We start from the raw sequence: 16,831 nt of genomic DNA on the forward strand, positions 1-16,831 counted from the left end.
TTTAGTCACTAAGCTGTGTCCAACTCTTATGACCCCATGGACTGTAGTCTGCCACGCTCCTTTGTCCATGGGATCCTCCAGGCAAGAATACTGGAATCGGTTGCCATTTCCCTCTCTAGAGGATCTTCCTGACCTAGGAATCAAACCCAGGTCTCCTGAATAGCAGGCAGATTCTTAACCAGCTGAGATATAATGGAAGCCCTAAAGTGATAGTGGAAGTCATTCAGTCATGTCTGACTCTTTGCAACCCCATGGGGTATACAGCCCATGAAATTCTCCAGGCCAGAATACTGGAGTGGGTAGCCTTTCCAGTCTCCAGATTTTCCTAACCCAGGGATTGAACCCAGGTCTCCCAAGCGCAGGCAGATTCTTTACCAGCTGAACTACAAGAGAAGCCCAAAAATACTGGAATGGGTGACCTATCCTTGCTCCAGAGGATCATTCCAATCCAGGAATCGAACCGGGGTCTTTTGCATCACAGGCGGATTCTCTACTAACTGAGCTATGAGAGAAGCCCTATCTCTTGCCCTCCCATGGAACAGAAGGTGGATGTGGCAATGAGCCATCTGGGACCTGGCACAGATCATGAGGAATAGAAGCACCCTGAATCCCTTACAACATGGAATTACCTTGTCAACCCGCTATTTACATCTGGACTTACAAGAGAAAAATAGACTGCAGCTTTGTTTTCATGTCTATTTTCTTTGTGATTTTCTGTAACTTAAAAATATACAGTCAATTCTGGAAATATTTGGAGACTGAAAGGACATAGATCATGATTTCGGGAAAGATAAGACCAAGCTCTTCTTGATCATCTCAGTGCCTTTCAGTCACTGAATATTTTTTAAGTTCTGTAAGGATGCGGAGGCCCGTTGGACATCATGGAGATCAAACCTTCAATCCTAAAGGAAACTAACCCTGAATATTCACTGGAGGGACTGGTGTTGACACTCAGTCCCTCCAGTCCCTCTCACTTGATGAGAAGAGCAGATTCATTGGAAAAGACCCTGATGCTGGGAAACACTGTGGGCAGGAGGAGAAGGGGACAACAGAGGATGAGATGGTTGGATGGCATCACCAACCTGATGGACGTGAACTTGAGAAAACTCTGGGAGATAGTGAAGGACAGGGAATTCTGGTGTGCTGAAGTCCATGGGGTCACAAAGACACTATCTTTGTGTCACTTAGCATCTGAACAACAAACGATGCCACACTATGCACAACAACAACAAAAAAATTATTTTATTAGAGCGCACATTCAGTATTATCCAAGTAAATCTTCACAGAGATGTCCTCCCACCCCTTTCCAGTCAGGGAAGTGTTGTTATCTGCATTTTAGAGTTGAAGAGTTTAAGGTTGATCGATTTCCAGTAAATTGCCTGGGTTCAAACAGCTGGCAAATAGTACTTTCAGAATTGAAGGTTACTTCGTGTAAAAGCCATAACCGCACCACGAAGCCAGCGGTTTGCAAACTGTGTTTGATGGAACCCCTAGCGGTCCCCAGGGGTCTGTCAAGAGCTGTCATGGCTCAAGGGTGGCGACTATGAGGCATGAGCGGGTAGGTTTGTACCCTGAGCCCGGAAAATAGCTGAGATTGGCTCAATGAAGCATCTAAGACATCAATATCAGGGGTGGAGGACAACTGGCTCTTACATTGAACCAGTAGTGATGGGCAGAAGGGTGACGGTCAAGGCTGAGACTGTTGGCCCCAGACACTTGAGCTCCTGACATTCTCCGGGGTCCTCAGGCTCACATCAGCCCTGTGGGAATGAGAAATGAGTGCCTCAACTTGCAAATCAAGCTGCATACAAGTAGCTTATAGCATATTAACAACCATGTGTGAGGACCTTCCCTGGTGGTCTGGGGCTAAGACTCAGCGCCCCCGATGCAGAGGGCCTGGGTTTCATCCCTGGTTAGGGATCCCACATGCCAAAATTAAAGATCCCGCCTGCCTCAACTAAGACACAGCATGGCCAAATGAAAAACAAAACAAAGAAAAACAAGTGTGAGTTTGTGTTTGGAGATTCCTATCACTAAAGACACGTGCACACATACACACTTCAAAGAAAATTGACCAATAAAGACACACAACTCAATGCTAACTTGGGATTTTCCTGGGGGATAGAGTTCTAGGGGATATTTTCCAAGCTCTTCTTTACATTTTCAGGGTTTCTATGTGATCCTCAATGAAGGTATCAGAAACAGGAATAAAACACTAGTGAGAGTCAATAACTCTTTAAAAAGAACAATAATTTGGAGACGTTTTCAATGGCCCATTTGATGTTTTCTGAGTTGTCACATGTTCCTCAATCAGTATTTTATAAACAGAAGAAAACTCTAACACAGCATAGGCTTTTTTTGTATGCTTATTTTGTGGTTAGCTATTTCGGGAACGAGATTGTTTGAATAGATCTAATGAAACCTGTTACCAGGAATGGTCATCTGCCCATTTCCCATCAGAGGACAGAGTCCTGTGCTATCCCTGCCTATGCTTCACAAGCCTGGGAGGAGGGCTTTGCAGGATAAATACACAGCAGCACCCAGGAAACTCCAGCATCAGGGCAGGCGGCGGCTCTGGATCCACTGCCCACATCCCGCTCTCCCAGGCAGGTAATCCGTGATGCTCCCACACTGGGAGCCAAGGGACCCCTTTCCCAGGGTGGTTCTGGCCTCGGTCAGGGGTCGGTAGAACCTGAGGCAAGAGGGAGGCGAGAGGACATGTGTCCGATGCTGGGGGCTTCTGAGTCCTCTGAAGGCCAGTCCTCTCTCTCAGTCTCAGTGTTCATCCCGCAAAGGGAGGGACGTGCCACCAGGGCTTCTGGGGGCATTTCTGCTTCTGACTCTTTGGGGTTGTGATTCGAGCCAGCTGTGCACCCCATCCAGCTGCGCATCTGCCTTCAGGTCAGAGCTCTCCCGAGGGCACTAAGGTGCGTCCCCTTGCCTGGCACAGGGCGCTGCTCTCAGAGAGCTCTGGGGACAGAATTAGTGCAGTGGATCCCTCTGGGCAGAGGGGTCTCCATGGGGTTTCCTGGGCTCCACTGTGCCTTTAGGCCCCTGGCCAAGCAGAAGGGAGGTGAGTCTGCTTAGAAATAGAGCCTTAACCTGGCCAAATAAAAAAGCACCCTTTCTTCAGGATAGTTTCGAAAGAAAATATTTAACTCTTTTTGAAAGAAACCATTGCATCAGCCCTGAGCAAACTACATAGCTGGGGCAGTTGATCACCTCTGTCCTCAGGCTTGTCCGAAGGCCTTTCCCCCGGGCTCTGGCTGAGATGCAGCTCAGGCTCCTCCCCTCCTTGGTCTCCCCACTTCCCCCCTCACCACCCCAGCAGTGCTCTGTCCTCTGAATCCTGAGATGAGGGGGCAGAGCCTGAAGGGAATCAGCCCTCTTTGCTGAGGTCACCAGTTTGACCTCAGTCTCTCCTGGAGATTTCCTAGGCAGTAGCTCTGTCTTCTGTCCCCAGGAATCACAAGTCTGGCTTGTTGAGTCCTAGAAAGTGTCGCTCATGGAGGGGGTGACATGTCTGGAACTCCTCTTAGGAGCCCAGCACCTTCATCCTATACGTCACCTGAGCCATTACATATGATGGACGGAGGTGGGAACTGAGGATCAGAGAGGTTCAGTCACTGCTCTTCACCACACAACACTCACAAGTGGTCCAAACGACATCCTCGTCCAGGTCTGAGACTCTGAGCTCACTTGCTTCTCCCCACTAGGAGGCCTTTCTAGGCTCTTTTTGGAAACACCCTCCACATGTCCAGATGGCAGCGGTGGGCAGAACGCTCTGCCCTCCTTGTTCTTTGCACCAGCCCTGCTCAGGGCAGCCAGGCTCCAGCACGGCTCCCGCTGCCTGTGGCGGCCTCTCTCCTGAACCCTGTCTGTGACCAGGCACCTCGACGGGAGAGCCTCCCTGAGGTCACACCCTTGTCCTCAGAGGCGGGGAGAGGTGCAGTGTCCTCTGATGAGTGCAGGGCTCCTTCCTGGGGGGACAGAGGGGCACGGTGGATAAGGAACCCGGCTTCCCAGGCCCCTCTGACGGTGTCAGCTCCTGGGAGGGGGATGGGTTCTCACTGGCCAGCACCTCACACCCATCACCAGCTTCCCCACCCTGGAGCCAGGCACCCCAGGCTCCTCCCCCTCACTCTCTCCACGGCTTGCCATGAGACCTTGGAAAAGCCCCTCCCCACTCTACCGAGTCTCTCCACTGGGAAAATTGGTAACAATCACAGCACTTGGTCAAAGGTAAGAGGGAGCCCAGAGCCCCCTCATGTGTGTTGGGAGCCCAGGAGGGTGCCTACCCCTGGGAGGTCACAGAGCAGCAGGTGCAAGAGAACAGAGGCAACGGGGGACAGTGGGTGGGGGTTCTAACACGCAGAGACTTAAAGGAGCTTTGCTTTTCAGACATGAGGGCAGAGAGAATGTCTACCCTCCTGGCTCTCGGGCTCCTGGTGGCTGGACTCTGCTCCAGTGTCCACTGCCTCCCAGAGAACGTGACCCCGGAAGAACAGCACAAAGGGGCATCTGTGGATGACCACTCATTAGCCTCCAGCAACACTGACTTCGCCTTCAGCCTCTATAAGAAGTTGGCTTTGGAGAACCCCAATAAGAATGTCATCTTCTCCCCTCTGAGCATCTCCATAGCCTTGGCCTTCCTGTCCCTGGGGGCTCGTGGCTCCACTGTGATGGAGATCCTGGAAGGTCTCAAGTTCAACCTCACAGGGACCCCAGAGACAGAAATCCACCAGGGCTTCCAGCACCTCCTGCAGACATTCAATAGGCCCAGCAACCAGCTGCAGCTGAGCGTGGGCAACGCCATTTTCATGCCAGAGGAGCTGAAGCTGCTGGACAAGTTCAGGAAAGATGCTGAGGCTTTTTACGCCTCTGAGGTTTTATCCGTCAACTTCAAGGATTCCGAAGCTGCGATAAAGCTTATCAATGAATATGTGAAGAATAAAACTCATGGAAAAATTGAGAAGCTCTTCAATGATCATGACCAGCTCACAGATTTAATCTTGTTGAATTATATCTTCTTTAAAGGTGGGTGCCTAGTCTGGGGTTCAGTGGAACAGACACTTTTTTTATGAGGCTTTAGTACTCTTGCCTGGAAAATCCTATGGACGGAGGAGCCTGGTAGGCTGCAGTCCATGGGGTCGTGAACAGTCGGACATGACTGAGCGACTTCACTTTCACTTTTCACTTTTATGCATTGGAGAAGGATGTGGCAACCCACTCCGGTTCTTGCCTGGGGAATCCCAGGGATGGGGTCGCACAGAGTCGGACATGACTGAAGTGACTTAGCAGCAGCAGCCCTCAGCTTAAGAGGCTCGGGCACTAAGGCCCTGCCCCAACCACTGGATTTGACTGTCTAGGGATTTCCCAAACTCAATGGTCATTAGAGGACGTTAGTGCAGGGAAGCTGCTAACCCTTTGTCTGACGCAGAGGGAGAGTTTTGCTTTGACTTACTCTTACCCGGCTGCTAGAGGAAGGATCTTCCCATTCCCATCACTCGTGCGTGTGTCCTTCCTGATGAGGTGGTGTAGGAGCCCGAGGGAACCCTCAGCTGTGCCCACCATGGGCTGGTTCTGACCTGCTGGGGGACCTGGTCTCTGGAGGCTCCCGGTGAGGCTGGTGGTCTTCACGGTGAGACAGACTCTGAGGAGCCTGCGCATCCCCAGGGTCTTCATTTGTGCTCTTCTATCAGCTGAGGGTGGAACAGGCCAGGCCACCATCCGGGAGCAGCCTCTGCAGAAGGGAGCCCCCTAGACAGGCTCCTCTCCCAGCTTTGAGCTGCTCTGATGCCCGGTCCCAGTGTCAGGAGCTCAGCATGGCAAACCCCAGCTGGATATTCACAAGGGGCGGAGTAGAAAAGCAGATGGATTTTGCACAGGGAGCAAGAAGGGCAAATAGGGACCCAGAGGTGGATTAGCAAGTCAGGATGTGGTCAGCTGTGTAGAGACACACCAACTCTTGGAGACAAGTTAGTCCAGAGCTGCGGACTCCTGGCAGAGTCCAGAGCAGCCCTCTTGGGCCACCGTGGTTGTCTGTAAATGAAAGCTTAGAACTGAATTATTCTTAACAACGCATCCAGGCCTGTCCTGCTATGTTTGTTTTTTGAGTTTTCTGTGCTTCCCTTTCCTATTCCACCTTCGGACTTTCTCCTTACAAGTCTCTTCCCCAGGGGCACCCCAGGTAGCCTCCCTTTCTGTCTACCCCTGCCTCTAACCTTGAGGGCACAGGCAGGGCTGGAAACAAAGCAGGAGGTGGGGGTAGATACACATTCCGTGAAGCCCCAGAGCCCTAAACTCCTCTAGAAGCCCCAGCCTCAGCGAGGATGCATCCTCCTGGGTGGAGACCCGAGTCCTCTCCTCTATTGACCCCGCCCTGCCCTCCGGGTCCCCGTGTGGTTCCTGTTCCAGCTGGGCTCAGGAGGCTGCAGGGATGTGTGTCCGCCCTGAAAAGTCAACGACTAACCCCTGGTCACTAACCTACTCCCCTGAAGGACCAGGAGGTCCCATTTGTCCCCAGACTCAGATACCCCCGTCTCTCCTTTGCCTTCCACATTCCTGTTGATTTCCTGTGGAGCACAACTAACCAGGTGTATTTCATGCCCCCCTTCTCAATCCTGACCGGTGGGGTTCACCGCCATCCCCAAGGGCTTACCCATCTTCCCAGGAGTATGTGCATCCCTGGCAGGCCCAGCCCTAGAGGCAAGTGGTAGGGGGCACAGCTGGTGCGGGGAGGGTCTTCCCCACTGAGGGCCCAGGGCAGAAGAGGGAGAGGACACAGCCCTGTACTCAGAGTCCTCATCTATTCCTTCTCCTCCAGCCCAGTGGACGACGCCATTTGATCCTCACCGTACATACGACTCAGAGTTCCATGTGAGCGAGGACACGAGGGTGCAGGTGCCCATGATGACCCTTGGCCTGGAAACCCCTTACTTCCGGGACGAGGAGCTGGGCTGCACGCTGGTGGAGCTCACGTACACCAGCAATGACAGCGCCCTCCTCATCCTCCCCGACGAGGGCAAAATGCAGGACCTGGAAGCCAAGCTGAACCCGGAGACCCTGACGAGGTGGCGAAAATCCCTGCAGCCCAGGTGACTCCCCAGGACCCGGAGTTGTGGGTTCACCTGCCTTCTCGGTCCTTCCCCCTCTTCCTGGACTCCTGACCCCCAGCAACAGGGCCTCAGGAATGTCCGGGGGCGGGACAGTGGTGGGAGAGCCCGTACTGAGATGACTTTGCCTTTTGCTACCTTAGGGACTTTAAGCCAAAATTTTTCCTTCCATGGGATGATGATATCAGAGGAGGGGAGGGCAAGAGGACTGAGGGTCCCTCTTACATCAACATGTATTGAGTCAGGAGGATTCTCAACACATCACCCACCACTCATGCGGTTCTTTCTTTGGCTCCACCTTCCGACAGTGGAGAGGAAGAGATAGAATCGGGATCAGATGAGGGCTCAGGTGAGACAGGCTCTGAGGACAAGCTGTCTTTCCATCATAGTCACTCATTTATTCACTCATCCGCTTAGCACTGGTTGAATTAATTAATGAAGGTCATGCAATGTCTAAGGGAATAATTTAGATCCTGAGTCAGCAAATAAAGCACTAAATTCCCCACCTTCACCGCACTTAATTTGTAATTGGGGGAGACAGATAAGAAATAAATAACTAAATAATTTTTGTATTCAGAGAGATGGGAAATGGTGGGGTAAGGGAAAGTAAAGGAAAAAGAGAAAGAAAATTGGACCCAGGGGTAGTTTGTGATTATAATTAGGATAGCCCTTAGGTGATGTTTGAGGTGAGGGACTGAGTCATGTGGATGTCGCAGGAAAAGCATTGCTGACCAAAGGAACAGCCAGTGCAAAGCCTCTGAGGCAGGAGCGAGCCTGGCGTGGTTGAGAATTAGTGAGGCCAGAGCAGGAGAGCAGAGGGAGTGAGAAGGAAGTTGGGTGAGGTCGGGGTCCTCAGGGAGGACTAAGGTCACTAGGGCCTTGCAGACCCCTCGACTCCCCCACCATCTAAGGGAAATGGAAATTCATCACAAGGTTTTGAGTCAAAGAGTAAAAGATCTGAGTGATGTTTTAGAAGAATCACCCAAGGTGCCGAGTGGATAGCAGATAGCAGAGGACAAGCAAGGAGGCAGGGAGGCCAGCCAGGAGCCCAGTAGGTCACCCAGGGGAGGGCGCTGGGGGCTGGACCAGGAGGATCCGGGAAGTGTGGGGAGGGGTTGAGTTCTGGGTAAACTGAGGGTAGACACACAGGCCAGGAGGTGGGCTTCAGGAGACCGATCTCAGGGGGACAGGAGAGGGTGAGGCAGTGCTGGGCCAGGGTCTGAAGGGGGCAGATAGGGAGGGGGTGTGGGCAGCTGTGCGGGGGCACCCCACAGTTTAAGGGGAGTCTCAACCTCCTCACATTTGGCATCTAAGACCAGACGCCCTGACAAGAGTCTTTAAGGAAATACAGACTGAGAGAGAGGGAGGGAAGCCTCGGGGTGGGAGACAGCATCTCTTGCTCCAAGAACCTGCTGGCGGCTTGGCTCAGAAGCTGAAGCTGTCCTGTCCTCAACTGGGAAGGCCAGATGGAGACTCTGAATTGGATGATTCAAGTCCCCAAGTCCCTTGACTGCAGCTCCCAGGCCCCATGTCCCCTCCAAGCCCCTGTTCAGCTCCTTCCTTCCCTGCTGCCCACACTCAGGCCGCCCTTGTGCTGTGGAACAGCCCCTCTGGCTTCCCACATTCCTGCAAGTGTATCCACCTCCTCCTAGGCTCCTCTTCACCAGTCAGCTCCATCCCCTCCCCTGGGACTCAGGCTCCATGCCACCTCCTGCAGGAAGCCTTCCTGGTGCCTGTGGAGCAGCCTCCCTGGCACAATCTCCCAGAAATTGTGAAATCCCTGTTGGAGGAGGGTATTTTCCTTGCCCTGCAGCCTTAAGGTGGGACCTTTGTGGGCAACACCACAGCCCAGCCCTAGGGACATTGAGTGAGTGATAGTTGCTCAGTCATGCCTGGCTCTTTGCAACCCCACGGACTGTAGCCTGCCAGGCTCCTCTGTTCATGGAATTCTCCAGGCAAGATGACTGGAATGGGTTGCCATTTCCTTCTCCAGAGGATCCTCCTGACCCAGGGATCCTGCATTAGATCCCTGGGACATTAGACTCCCGCAGTCAGAAATGCATAATTAGGAATTAGGAGAGTTAGCCCGAGGGGTCTAGACACTGAGGAAGGAAGTTCATCTTTCCAGTGTTAAGGAGGTGGTTGGAGATGAAACCACAGATCAAACTGTGAGGTGGAAGAAAGGCAGACACTGTGTCCAGTGTGAGTTCAAGTTTATCTTTCTCATTTCCTAGATATATACATAAACTCAACCTGCCAAGGTTTTCCATCTCCAGTGACTATAAGCTGAAAGACATCCTTTCCCAGCTGGGTATGAAGAATATCTTCACCAGCAATGCGAACTTCTTAGGAATCACAAATGAACACAAGCTGGCAGTTTCCCAGGTAAGTCTAAACTTTGGACAATTCATCCTTCTTATAGGAGCTTGAACGGGGACAGACAGGCAGATGTTTGGCTAATTCTGAATTTGCAAATGCATTGAATTTCCTGTAAATTAATCACTCTCCCCAGGACTAGGTTGCAATCATACTGGGAGTTGTCCCCACCTTCCCTGAAATATAATGTGACCAGGAGTCCATCATTGGGAAAGAATTCCCCTGCAGTGGAATCAGTGGACCCCGTGCCAAGCTCTACTTTTCACGCCTAAAGAGGCAAATAGTTAAAGTCCTGTGGCCCTCAATTTTTCCATTTATAAAATATGGTGATAGTTCTTACCCAGCATGAAGAAACTGGCAGAGCAGGTAAGAGGTACTAACAATGGCTCAGGGCCAGCATGATGAATATATACTAAGAGCAAGAGAGAAGGACACCAGGGGTCCTGGTACTGCCATCCTAGAAGCAGAGGTTAGAATGAATGGGGGTGGCTGAATAGCCCTGCAGTCTCCCCTGCCTCCCACCTGCCAGAGGGCTTGGTAAAGGAGATACAGGGCCATGGGGCCTCGTGGTCCAGGGCTGGGAAGCCAATCCTAGGCAAGATAGCTGAGCATCAGCTGGGGCCACAGTGGTGCAGAAAGCAGTGCCACTCATGTGCAACTTCAGCATGGAAGGACTGTGGACAGTTCCCTGCAAGAAAAACGCCTCGATCTGGCCCCTTCCCCTACACTAGGGGGTGCTTGGGGGACAGCAGAGTCTGTGGACTCAGACAGAGAGGGATCCAGATCCAGGAGCCCCTGCTGTTTGCCTCTCTGACCCTGGGCGCAGGACTCTCAGTTCACTTTCCACATCCATGCATCACAGCAACAAACCAGCTGACAGTCGGATGGGAGGACAGACAGATTGAACAGGTTGACAGCGCAGTGACAGACCAGGAGCAGGTGGATGCATGTCGGTCTCCAGAGGCACTCGGGCCCCTGCTCACACCCTGCCTCCCCCGACTCCAGTGGGTAACGTTTGGTGTCCCCACAGGTGGTGCACAAGGCCGTGCTCGACGTGGGCGAGGAGGGCACGGAAGGAGCTGCTGCTACAGCTATCCTAATGTTGGGTTCACCCTTGATACTTAACCAGTTAATTATCAGTTACGACAGGCCGTTTCTGATTTCCATATTGCACAAAGACACTCAGAGCATCATCTTTTTGGGCAAAGTCACCAACCCCAAGAAAGCCTAGAGCTCCCCTCCTCCCTAAGGAGCTGGGTGCCCAGGTCCCTGGGAGCAGCCTGGCCCCTGTGCACTGAGGCATGGCCCGCCCCCTGCAGCTGTCTGGCCCCATCTGCTCATCCTTGAAAGGTGACCGCGACAGTGCTAGGGGCTCCGTGTGCCCAGGGGCTCTATGCCTGGTGACAAGGAGGCTCTGAGCAGCAGAACAACAATAAAGCTCTTTCCTTGGACTGGATGCTTTCCTGTGTGTCTCCACCCTGCTGCTGGGCCCCAAGGCCAAGCCCCTTGACCTGCCACACACGTTCAGCCCACCCCACCTCTGGGCCCCTCTGCCTCAGCCTCACCAGCCAGCCTAGGAGCAGGCTTTGAGCCTGTGACCAAGCCCACTGGACCTCAGGACTAGAACTGGGTGGGGCCCTTGCTGCCGATGACCACTTCCGGGGGCTCTGGGTCCAGGTCAAGGTTCACTCCTCCCTCCTCAGGACCTGGGATGTCCCCTCGTGCCTACATGCAGGGGCTCTGACCCTGACCTCTGCTGGCACAGCCCCTGGACCCCTCCTTCCTGCGGCTGAGCTGGGCCTCCTCCCCCAGGATCACCCCTCTGCCCCCAAGCTCCCCAACCTGGGAGACCAGCGACTTCCAGGTTCCCAGCTGAGCTCCTCCACCGCCGGGCCAGTCCCACCTCCTCCCCTGACAGAGGATCCCCATCAGCCTCCACTATGGTGGTCCTAGGAGGGAAAGAGCAGAGACACACAACGTGTAATAAGAGCAACACACAGCCTTTCATCCCCCTGATGTACTGGGGCTGTGAGATCTCTAGGAAGAGCACACGGTAATGACGACATCACCCACAACTGACGTCTCTTGGAAGAGATCTCTCCTCCAAGCAAGCTGCTAAGACCGCTACCTGGAATAACCCATTTAGTCCTTGTGGCACATGAGATACTTGCTGTTTCTCATCCCATTTTACCACTGGGGAAACTGAGGAACAGAGAGGCTCGGTAATTCCCCCAAGGCCACACAGCTAGAAATTACTGCCAGCAAGATGTTATCCCAACCAGATGGATGTCAGAGGAACACTTTAAACCACAGAGCCACTCAAGCCATAAAGATTTTTGCAGCCATGGCCCTCTTGGGACTTAGAATATAATGGGGAAGACGGGTGATGAACAAAGGAATTGGAGGCTGAGAGGGGAGGACCAGACTCAGCGGGAAGTCAAGGAAGCCTTCCTGGAGGAGGGGATTGCAGTGCTGCCAACAAAGGAAAGGTAGAAGGTTGTGCGTAAACAGAGAGCAGAGTGTTCCCAGCAAGAGAAAAAGTGAGGGGAGCATTTTCAAGAAAGAGAAAGAAATTGGCACAACTGGAGCAGACAGTGAGGAGCTGCAGAGAGCATGGGGCCATGATGGAGCCGCTGGAGAACCGGGGGCCTGGGGCTCAGCGAGGGATCTGGGAAAGTTCCATAGGGTCCTAGGCAGCTTTAAAGGGATTTAAACAGAGGGTCGATATGAGATTTGCGTGGTTTCCCGGAGGCAGGTTAAGGATCTGCTCAGGGGAAGTTCAGGAGAGAATCAGACAGGCAGGAAGCATCAAGCATCAGGATTCATCCTCCCAGGATGGACAGGTGAGCATGGATGGAAGGAGGTCCCCTAAGCTGAGTGCCAAGGGGTGTAAAGGGGAGGACACCCAAAAGGGCAAGGCACCAGGGAGAGGAACAGAGTAGGGAGGAGCAGGGAGCCCAGAGGAAAGCCATCACCCCAGGACCACGGGAGAGGCAGACGGGAGATGAGGAAGGGGACTTAGGGGTAAGGGGAGAATGAGTGGTTCCTGGGATGCAGTGATCTAAAGCCACAGGGGGGTAGGGCAAGGACAAGGTGAGCAGAATGAGGGAAGCCCCACCCTGGCTGGAAGGTGAGAGAAGGCGAGCCAAGAGGGGGTGCTGTCAACTTTCCTAGAGGTTAGCCTTCAGCCTGGCAAGAGCTGGGCTGGAGTTGGCTTATGTGTTATAAAGATGCTGCTAGTTCCTTGGGTCTGTTTGTGTGAACTTAGGAGAGATTCAGGAGGTGGGATAACCAGCAGCAAGGCTGCAGCATGGCACAGTCCTAAGGGAAAGTTAATAGATGTGACTTGACCGCACCCCTAACCTGGGGCTCCACAGGAAGAACCCAGGGGGCTGGCACCCAGGATCCCTGGAGAGAGCAGAGTGCCTGGGATGGAGGAGGTGGGAGGGGATCCTGACCAGTGGAGCATGAGAGTTAAGGTCAAGACGTCCCCCGTGAGGGACAGGTGGGTTTCCTGACAGGATGCTGTGGGTTCTCCTTAGTTCCAAGGCCTCTGCTGATTTCCAGAGTAGGAGCCAACATCCTTGCTGTGTGGTATTTGCCCTGCGGGTGGGGTAGGGGGAAGCCTGAGATGGGACAGAGGGGACCATGGTGTCATGTAGATCTGCCAGGCTCTGCAAGGGGTTCCCTGACGTCTGATTCCAGGAATTCCTGATTCTCGCCCTTCCGAGTTGTGGGCTCTCTGTCTCCCTCCTTGTCAGTCTCCTTGTGGAGTTTGAGATGCCATCTGCAGAGCTGAGGATGGAGGTGAAGAGGCCTGAAAACATGGCCCAGAGAGACATGTAGTCACGGGTCTGAGACTTAGCGTGGGAGGACACAGCCTAGGGCAGAAAGAGTTGAGGGTGAGAGGCCTGGGGTCACCGGAATGGGCATAAACAGTCTGTTGGGTGTCAGTTAGTCAGAGAAAGCCCACTCTGCCCCCTGGCACAGGGGTGGGCCTCCTTGGCCCTCAGTTTTCTCATTGACAGTGGGATAAACGGTATAGTGTGTGTGTGAGAGAGTGTGCATGTGTACATGTATGAACACGTGTGAGAAGACAGGAGGTCTGTTATGCCCGCTGTCCGAATCCCCGAGCGGGAAGAGAGAAGGCCTCCAAGACAATGCAACTCGCAAAAAGGGAAGTTTATTGCTGACTCGAGTCAGGGCTCCTGCTGCATCCAACGCAGTGGTGCGGTGTCAGAGAGCCCCGAGCCCAAGCTGTTACACAAATTTATAGGGTGAGCACATGCCGTTGGTAGTTGGTTTAAGCGGATTGCAAAGCAATTTCATTGGTCAAAACTTTCACTCGTGTGGGACTTTCCCAGGGGTTTCCGCCCCGTTTCTAATTGGCACACAGCGGTCAGTGTTAAGCGAAAGCTGATCCAGGTGGCCTGATAATCTTACCACCCAGAAGTAGGAAGGCCTACTCCTAATCTAAGCTGCCTGCCATGGCATTACTTCTGCTCGCCTCACATTCCCCCCTGTCTGTTGTTCAAGTAGAGGAATCTTCCTCTTTTCCATCTTGGGCCACTGGCTGATATTGAAAGCACTATAAGTGGACCCAGGAGGGTGGAAATTAAGGTAGTCAGCCAGGGGGAGCGTTGAAACCAAGACTCAAACCATCTCTGCTGGGCTTCCCGTTCTCTCTTTCATTGCGCCAGTCCCTCTCTCACTTTTGCCATAGATTCTCTTACCACTCTTGTATGGTCTGCATAGCATCTACAGCGGCTTGTAGGGAGGAAAGCCCTTGGCCTTGCAGAGATAGTGAAGCTTGGTTAAATTGCACCCATATATGAGGTACTTGGCCCTGGGGATTGCGCCACACTCGGGGCTACCAAATCTCTGTTTCCTACATCCCGTTCCCGGGGCCCATCACAAGAGGTTACACAGCTCCAGCTCCTGCAATAATAGCTTTCCATGCCACCACAGGTTTTCCAGTTATTTCTTATGTTGCCCGGGCACATGAAGAACCCTTCTTGGCCGAGTTTTCTCCCGGTCCCTATGGTCCCCCATGGCCCGAATTGTGGGTATTTCCCCTGGGGTCCTTCCCCGGGGAAGACTCCCCTCAGATCTGCACGTGATTGCAGTGAACCCAGAGTCCAATCCCGTCGACCTTGACAGCGGTAGGAGTGGTAAGGAGAACAACATAAGGGCCTTTCTATCAAGGTTCTAATACTTTAGATTGGTGCCGTTTTTCCCAAACCCAATCACCTGGGCCAATATTATGTGAGCGGATGGCCCCCTTATTTTGACCCTCGTGTATCTCTTGAATCAATATCCAAACATGGCTATGTACCTTACTTAATGCCATCAGAGTTTGCTGGAATTGTCCCAAAGTCCTGCTCCTGCCAGCCCAAAACTGAACAAGGTTGCTATGGTGATCGCACTGATTGGCTCTCTCTTTTGTCTTAGCATTTCCCAGTCCCAATGTGAGTACGTAACCTCTTCAGAGTGGTATAAGATTTTTGGCATTACAGCAACCAAGACACAGAGGGGGTGGCAGGCATTTTCCTTCGAAAATAGGACACACAGGAGGGGGTCTTCCATACAGAATCTCAAAAGGGGTAAGATTCAGCTTATAAGGGGTGTTGTGCACCCAAAAGAGTGCAAAGGGAAGGAGGGTCACCCAGTCCCCGCCAGTCTCTATTGCCAACTTTGTCAAAGTTTCTTTTAGGGTCCAATTCATTCTCTCAACCTGTCCTGAGCTCTGGGGATTATATTCACAATGTAACTTGCATTTCGTCCCCAGAGCTTGGGCCAGCCCTTGTACAATCTGGCTCAAAAAGGCAGGTCCATTATCAGAGCCCATAGTCAATGGCAGCCCGTACCTAGGCACTATCTCCTCCAAGATCTCTTTAGCAACCGCTGTTGCTGTCTCTCCCTTAGTGGGGAAGGCCTCCACTCACCCCGAGAAGGTATCCACCAGAACCAACAGATAGCGATACCCGTACTTGCCAGGCCTTACCTCAGTGAAATCTATCTCCCAGTGTTGCCCTGGCTTTTCCCCTCGGTACCTCATTCCCGTGTGCTCCTTCTTCTCTGCCCTCACTAGCTGGCACGCTTTGCACTCCTGAATTATCTCTCGTACAGTTGCATTTTGTCGAGGGAAACTCAGGCAGGCCGTCTGGAGAAGTGTTAAGGTCTTTTTCTCTCCCAGGTGTGTAGTTGTGTGCAGGTGTTCACATAGGTGACGACCCAGGATGGCAGGCAATATCAGGTTGTTGTTTTGATCTCGGTACCATCCATCTTTGTCATCCTTCTGGAGGGTGGTATCCTCATTGATCCAGGCGCCAGTTTGGGGTCTCTTTACTTCCCTCATACAAGGGCTGGGCCTTCTCAGCAAACCCCATGATCTACAGTCTGCAATACCCAACAGTCCCCAGAAACTCTCTCACCTGGTGGGGGGTCTTGGGCTCTGGTATCTGTAAACAACATTCTTTTCCCAGAGCCGGGCAGACCCCACCCTGTTGGAGCCATGAGACGTCGAATGTGGGGAGTGATCCCCTGCCGAGCTTCCTGGCTCATGAGGTACTGTCTCACCCTCACAGGAGTTGCCCCGGCCTTTAGCTCGATGACGACCAGATGTCTCTGTTTGGCCAGTCCCATCCCTGCTGTTTCAGCCCAGGCCAACGGGTATTTATGGACCCACGGTTGTACATCTGGTGCTATGGTCTCTGAGGGCTTAGGCGCAAAAAGTCTGTATTCATCTCTTAAGGCTAGGGATAAGACATGTATCAGCTGTCCAAGTCCATCCGTGACTGTCATTCTCCCAGGGTCAAAATGAATCTGAGCATTAACTTTAGTCAACAAGTCTCTTCCAAGTAGAGGGTTGGGCATTCTGGTATCACCAAAAACGAATGGGGCACCTGGTGGGTCCCCAGATCTACTTTTCGTTCTGTGGTCCAACAATATCTTTTTGTCCCCGTGGCTCCTTGCACCAAGCTGGTTTTCTTAGACATTGGTCCCAGTTTTTGATTTAAAACAGAGTGTTGGGCACCAGTATCTACCATGAAGCCAGCGGGTTTCCCCTCCACATGTATGGTTACCCAGGACTCGGGGAGGGGTGCCGAGTCTTGATTCCCCTAGTCACTGTCTTCCCCCGCACATAGAACTCGAGTTCTAGGGGAGATTCTCTCTCTCTGGGTCGTTCCTCTCCTTGGTCCCTCTTAGGGCACTTGTTTTTCCAGTGCCCCTGTTCTTTGCAGTAGGCGCACTGATCTTTCTTTAGGGCCTGCCTTTTTGGTTTCTCTTTTTCTCTCGTCCGGGAGTCTCAAGGTTCCCTCAATTCTGTTCCAGCCTTT

At 52.7% G+C, this 16,831-nt stretch overlaps 1 protein-coding gene across 2 annotated transcripts; it reads left to right on the plus strand.

The window, feature by feature from the left end:
* The first annotated feature begins 2,452 nt into the window (after nt 1–2,452).
* Nucleotides 2,453–10,940, plus strand: LOC122706616 (serpin A3-7-like). 2 transcript variants are annotated; one of them, XM_043921952.1, is made up of 5 exons: nt 2,453–2,610; nt 4,402–5,037; nt 6,827–7,097; nt 9,350–9,500; nt 10,522–10,940. In XM_043921952.1, exons 2-5 carry the CDS (start codon nt 4,404–4,406, stop codon nt 10,720–10,722), a joined length of 1,257 nt encoding a protein of 418 aa, XP_043777887.1. In that variant the 5' UTR covers nt 2,453–2,610; nt 4,402–4,403; the 3' UTR covers nt 10,723–10,940. The 2 variants fall into 2 exon arrangements, with proteins under 2 accessions (XP_043777887.1, XP_043777886.1); XM_043921951.1 differs by having other exon boundaries at nt 2,470–2,606.
* Nucleotides 10,941–16,831: the final 5,891 nt, after the last annotated feature.

Source organism: Cervus elaphus, chromosome 13, assembly GCF_910594005.1.
Source record: "Cervus elaphus chromosome 13, mCerEla1.1, whole genome shotgun sequence".
Taxonomy (NCBI): Eukaryota; Metazoa; Chordata; class Mammalia; order Artiodactyla; family Cervidae; genus Cervus; species Cervus elaphus.

Bases quoted from the DNA above. Each gene is read 5' to 3' on its own strand.
- LOC122706616 (XM_043921951.1), top strand. From the start codon at position 2,489: ATGCTTCACAAGCCTGGGAGGAGGGCTTTGCAGGATAAATACACAGCA. The intron at 7,098-9,349 runs GTGACTCCCCAG...CTCATTTCCTAG, and splicing joins CGAAAATCCCTGCAGCCCAG to ATATATACATAAACTCAACC. The intron at 9,501-10,521 runs GTAAGTCTAAAC...GTGTCCCCACAG, and splicing joins ACAAGCTGGCAGTTTCCCAG to GTGGTGCACAAGGCCGTGCT.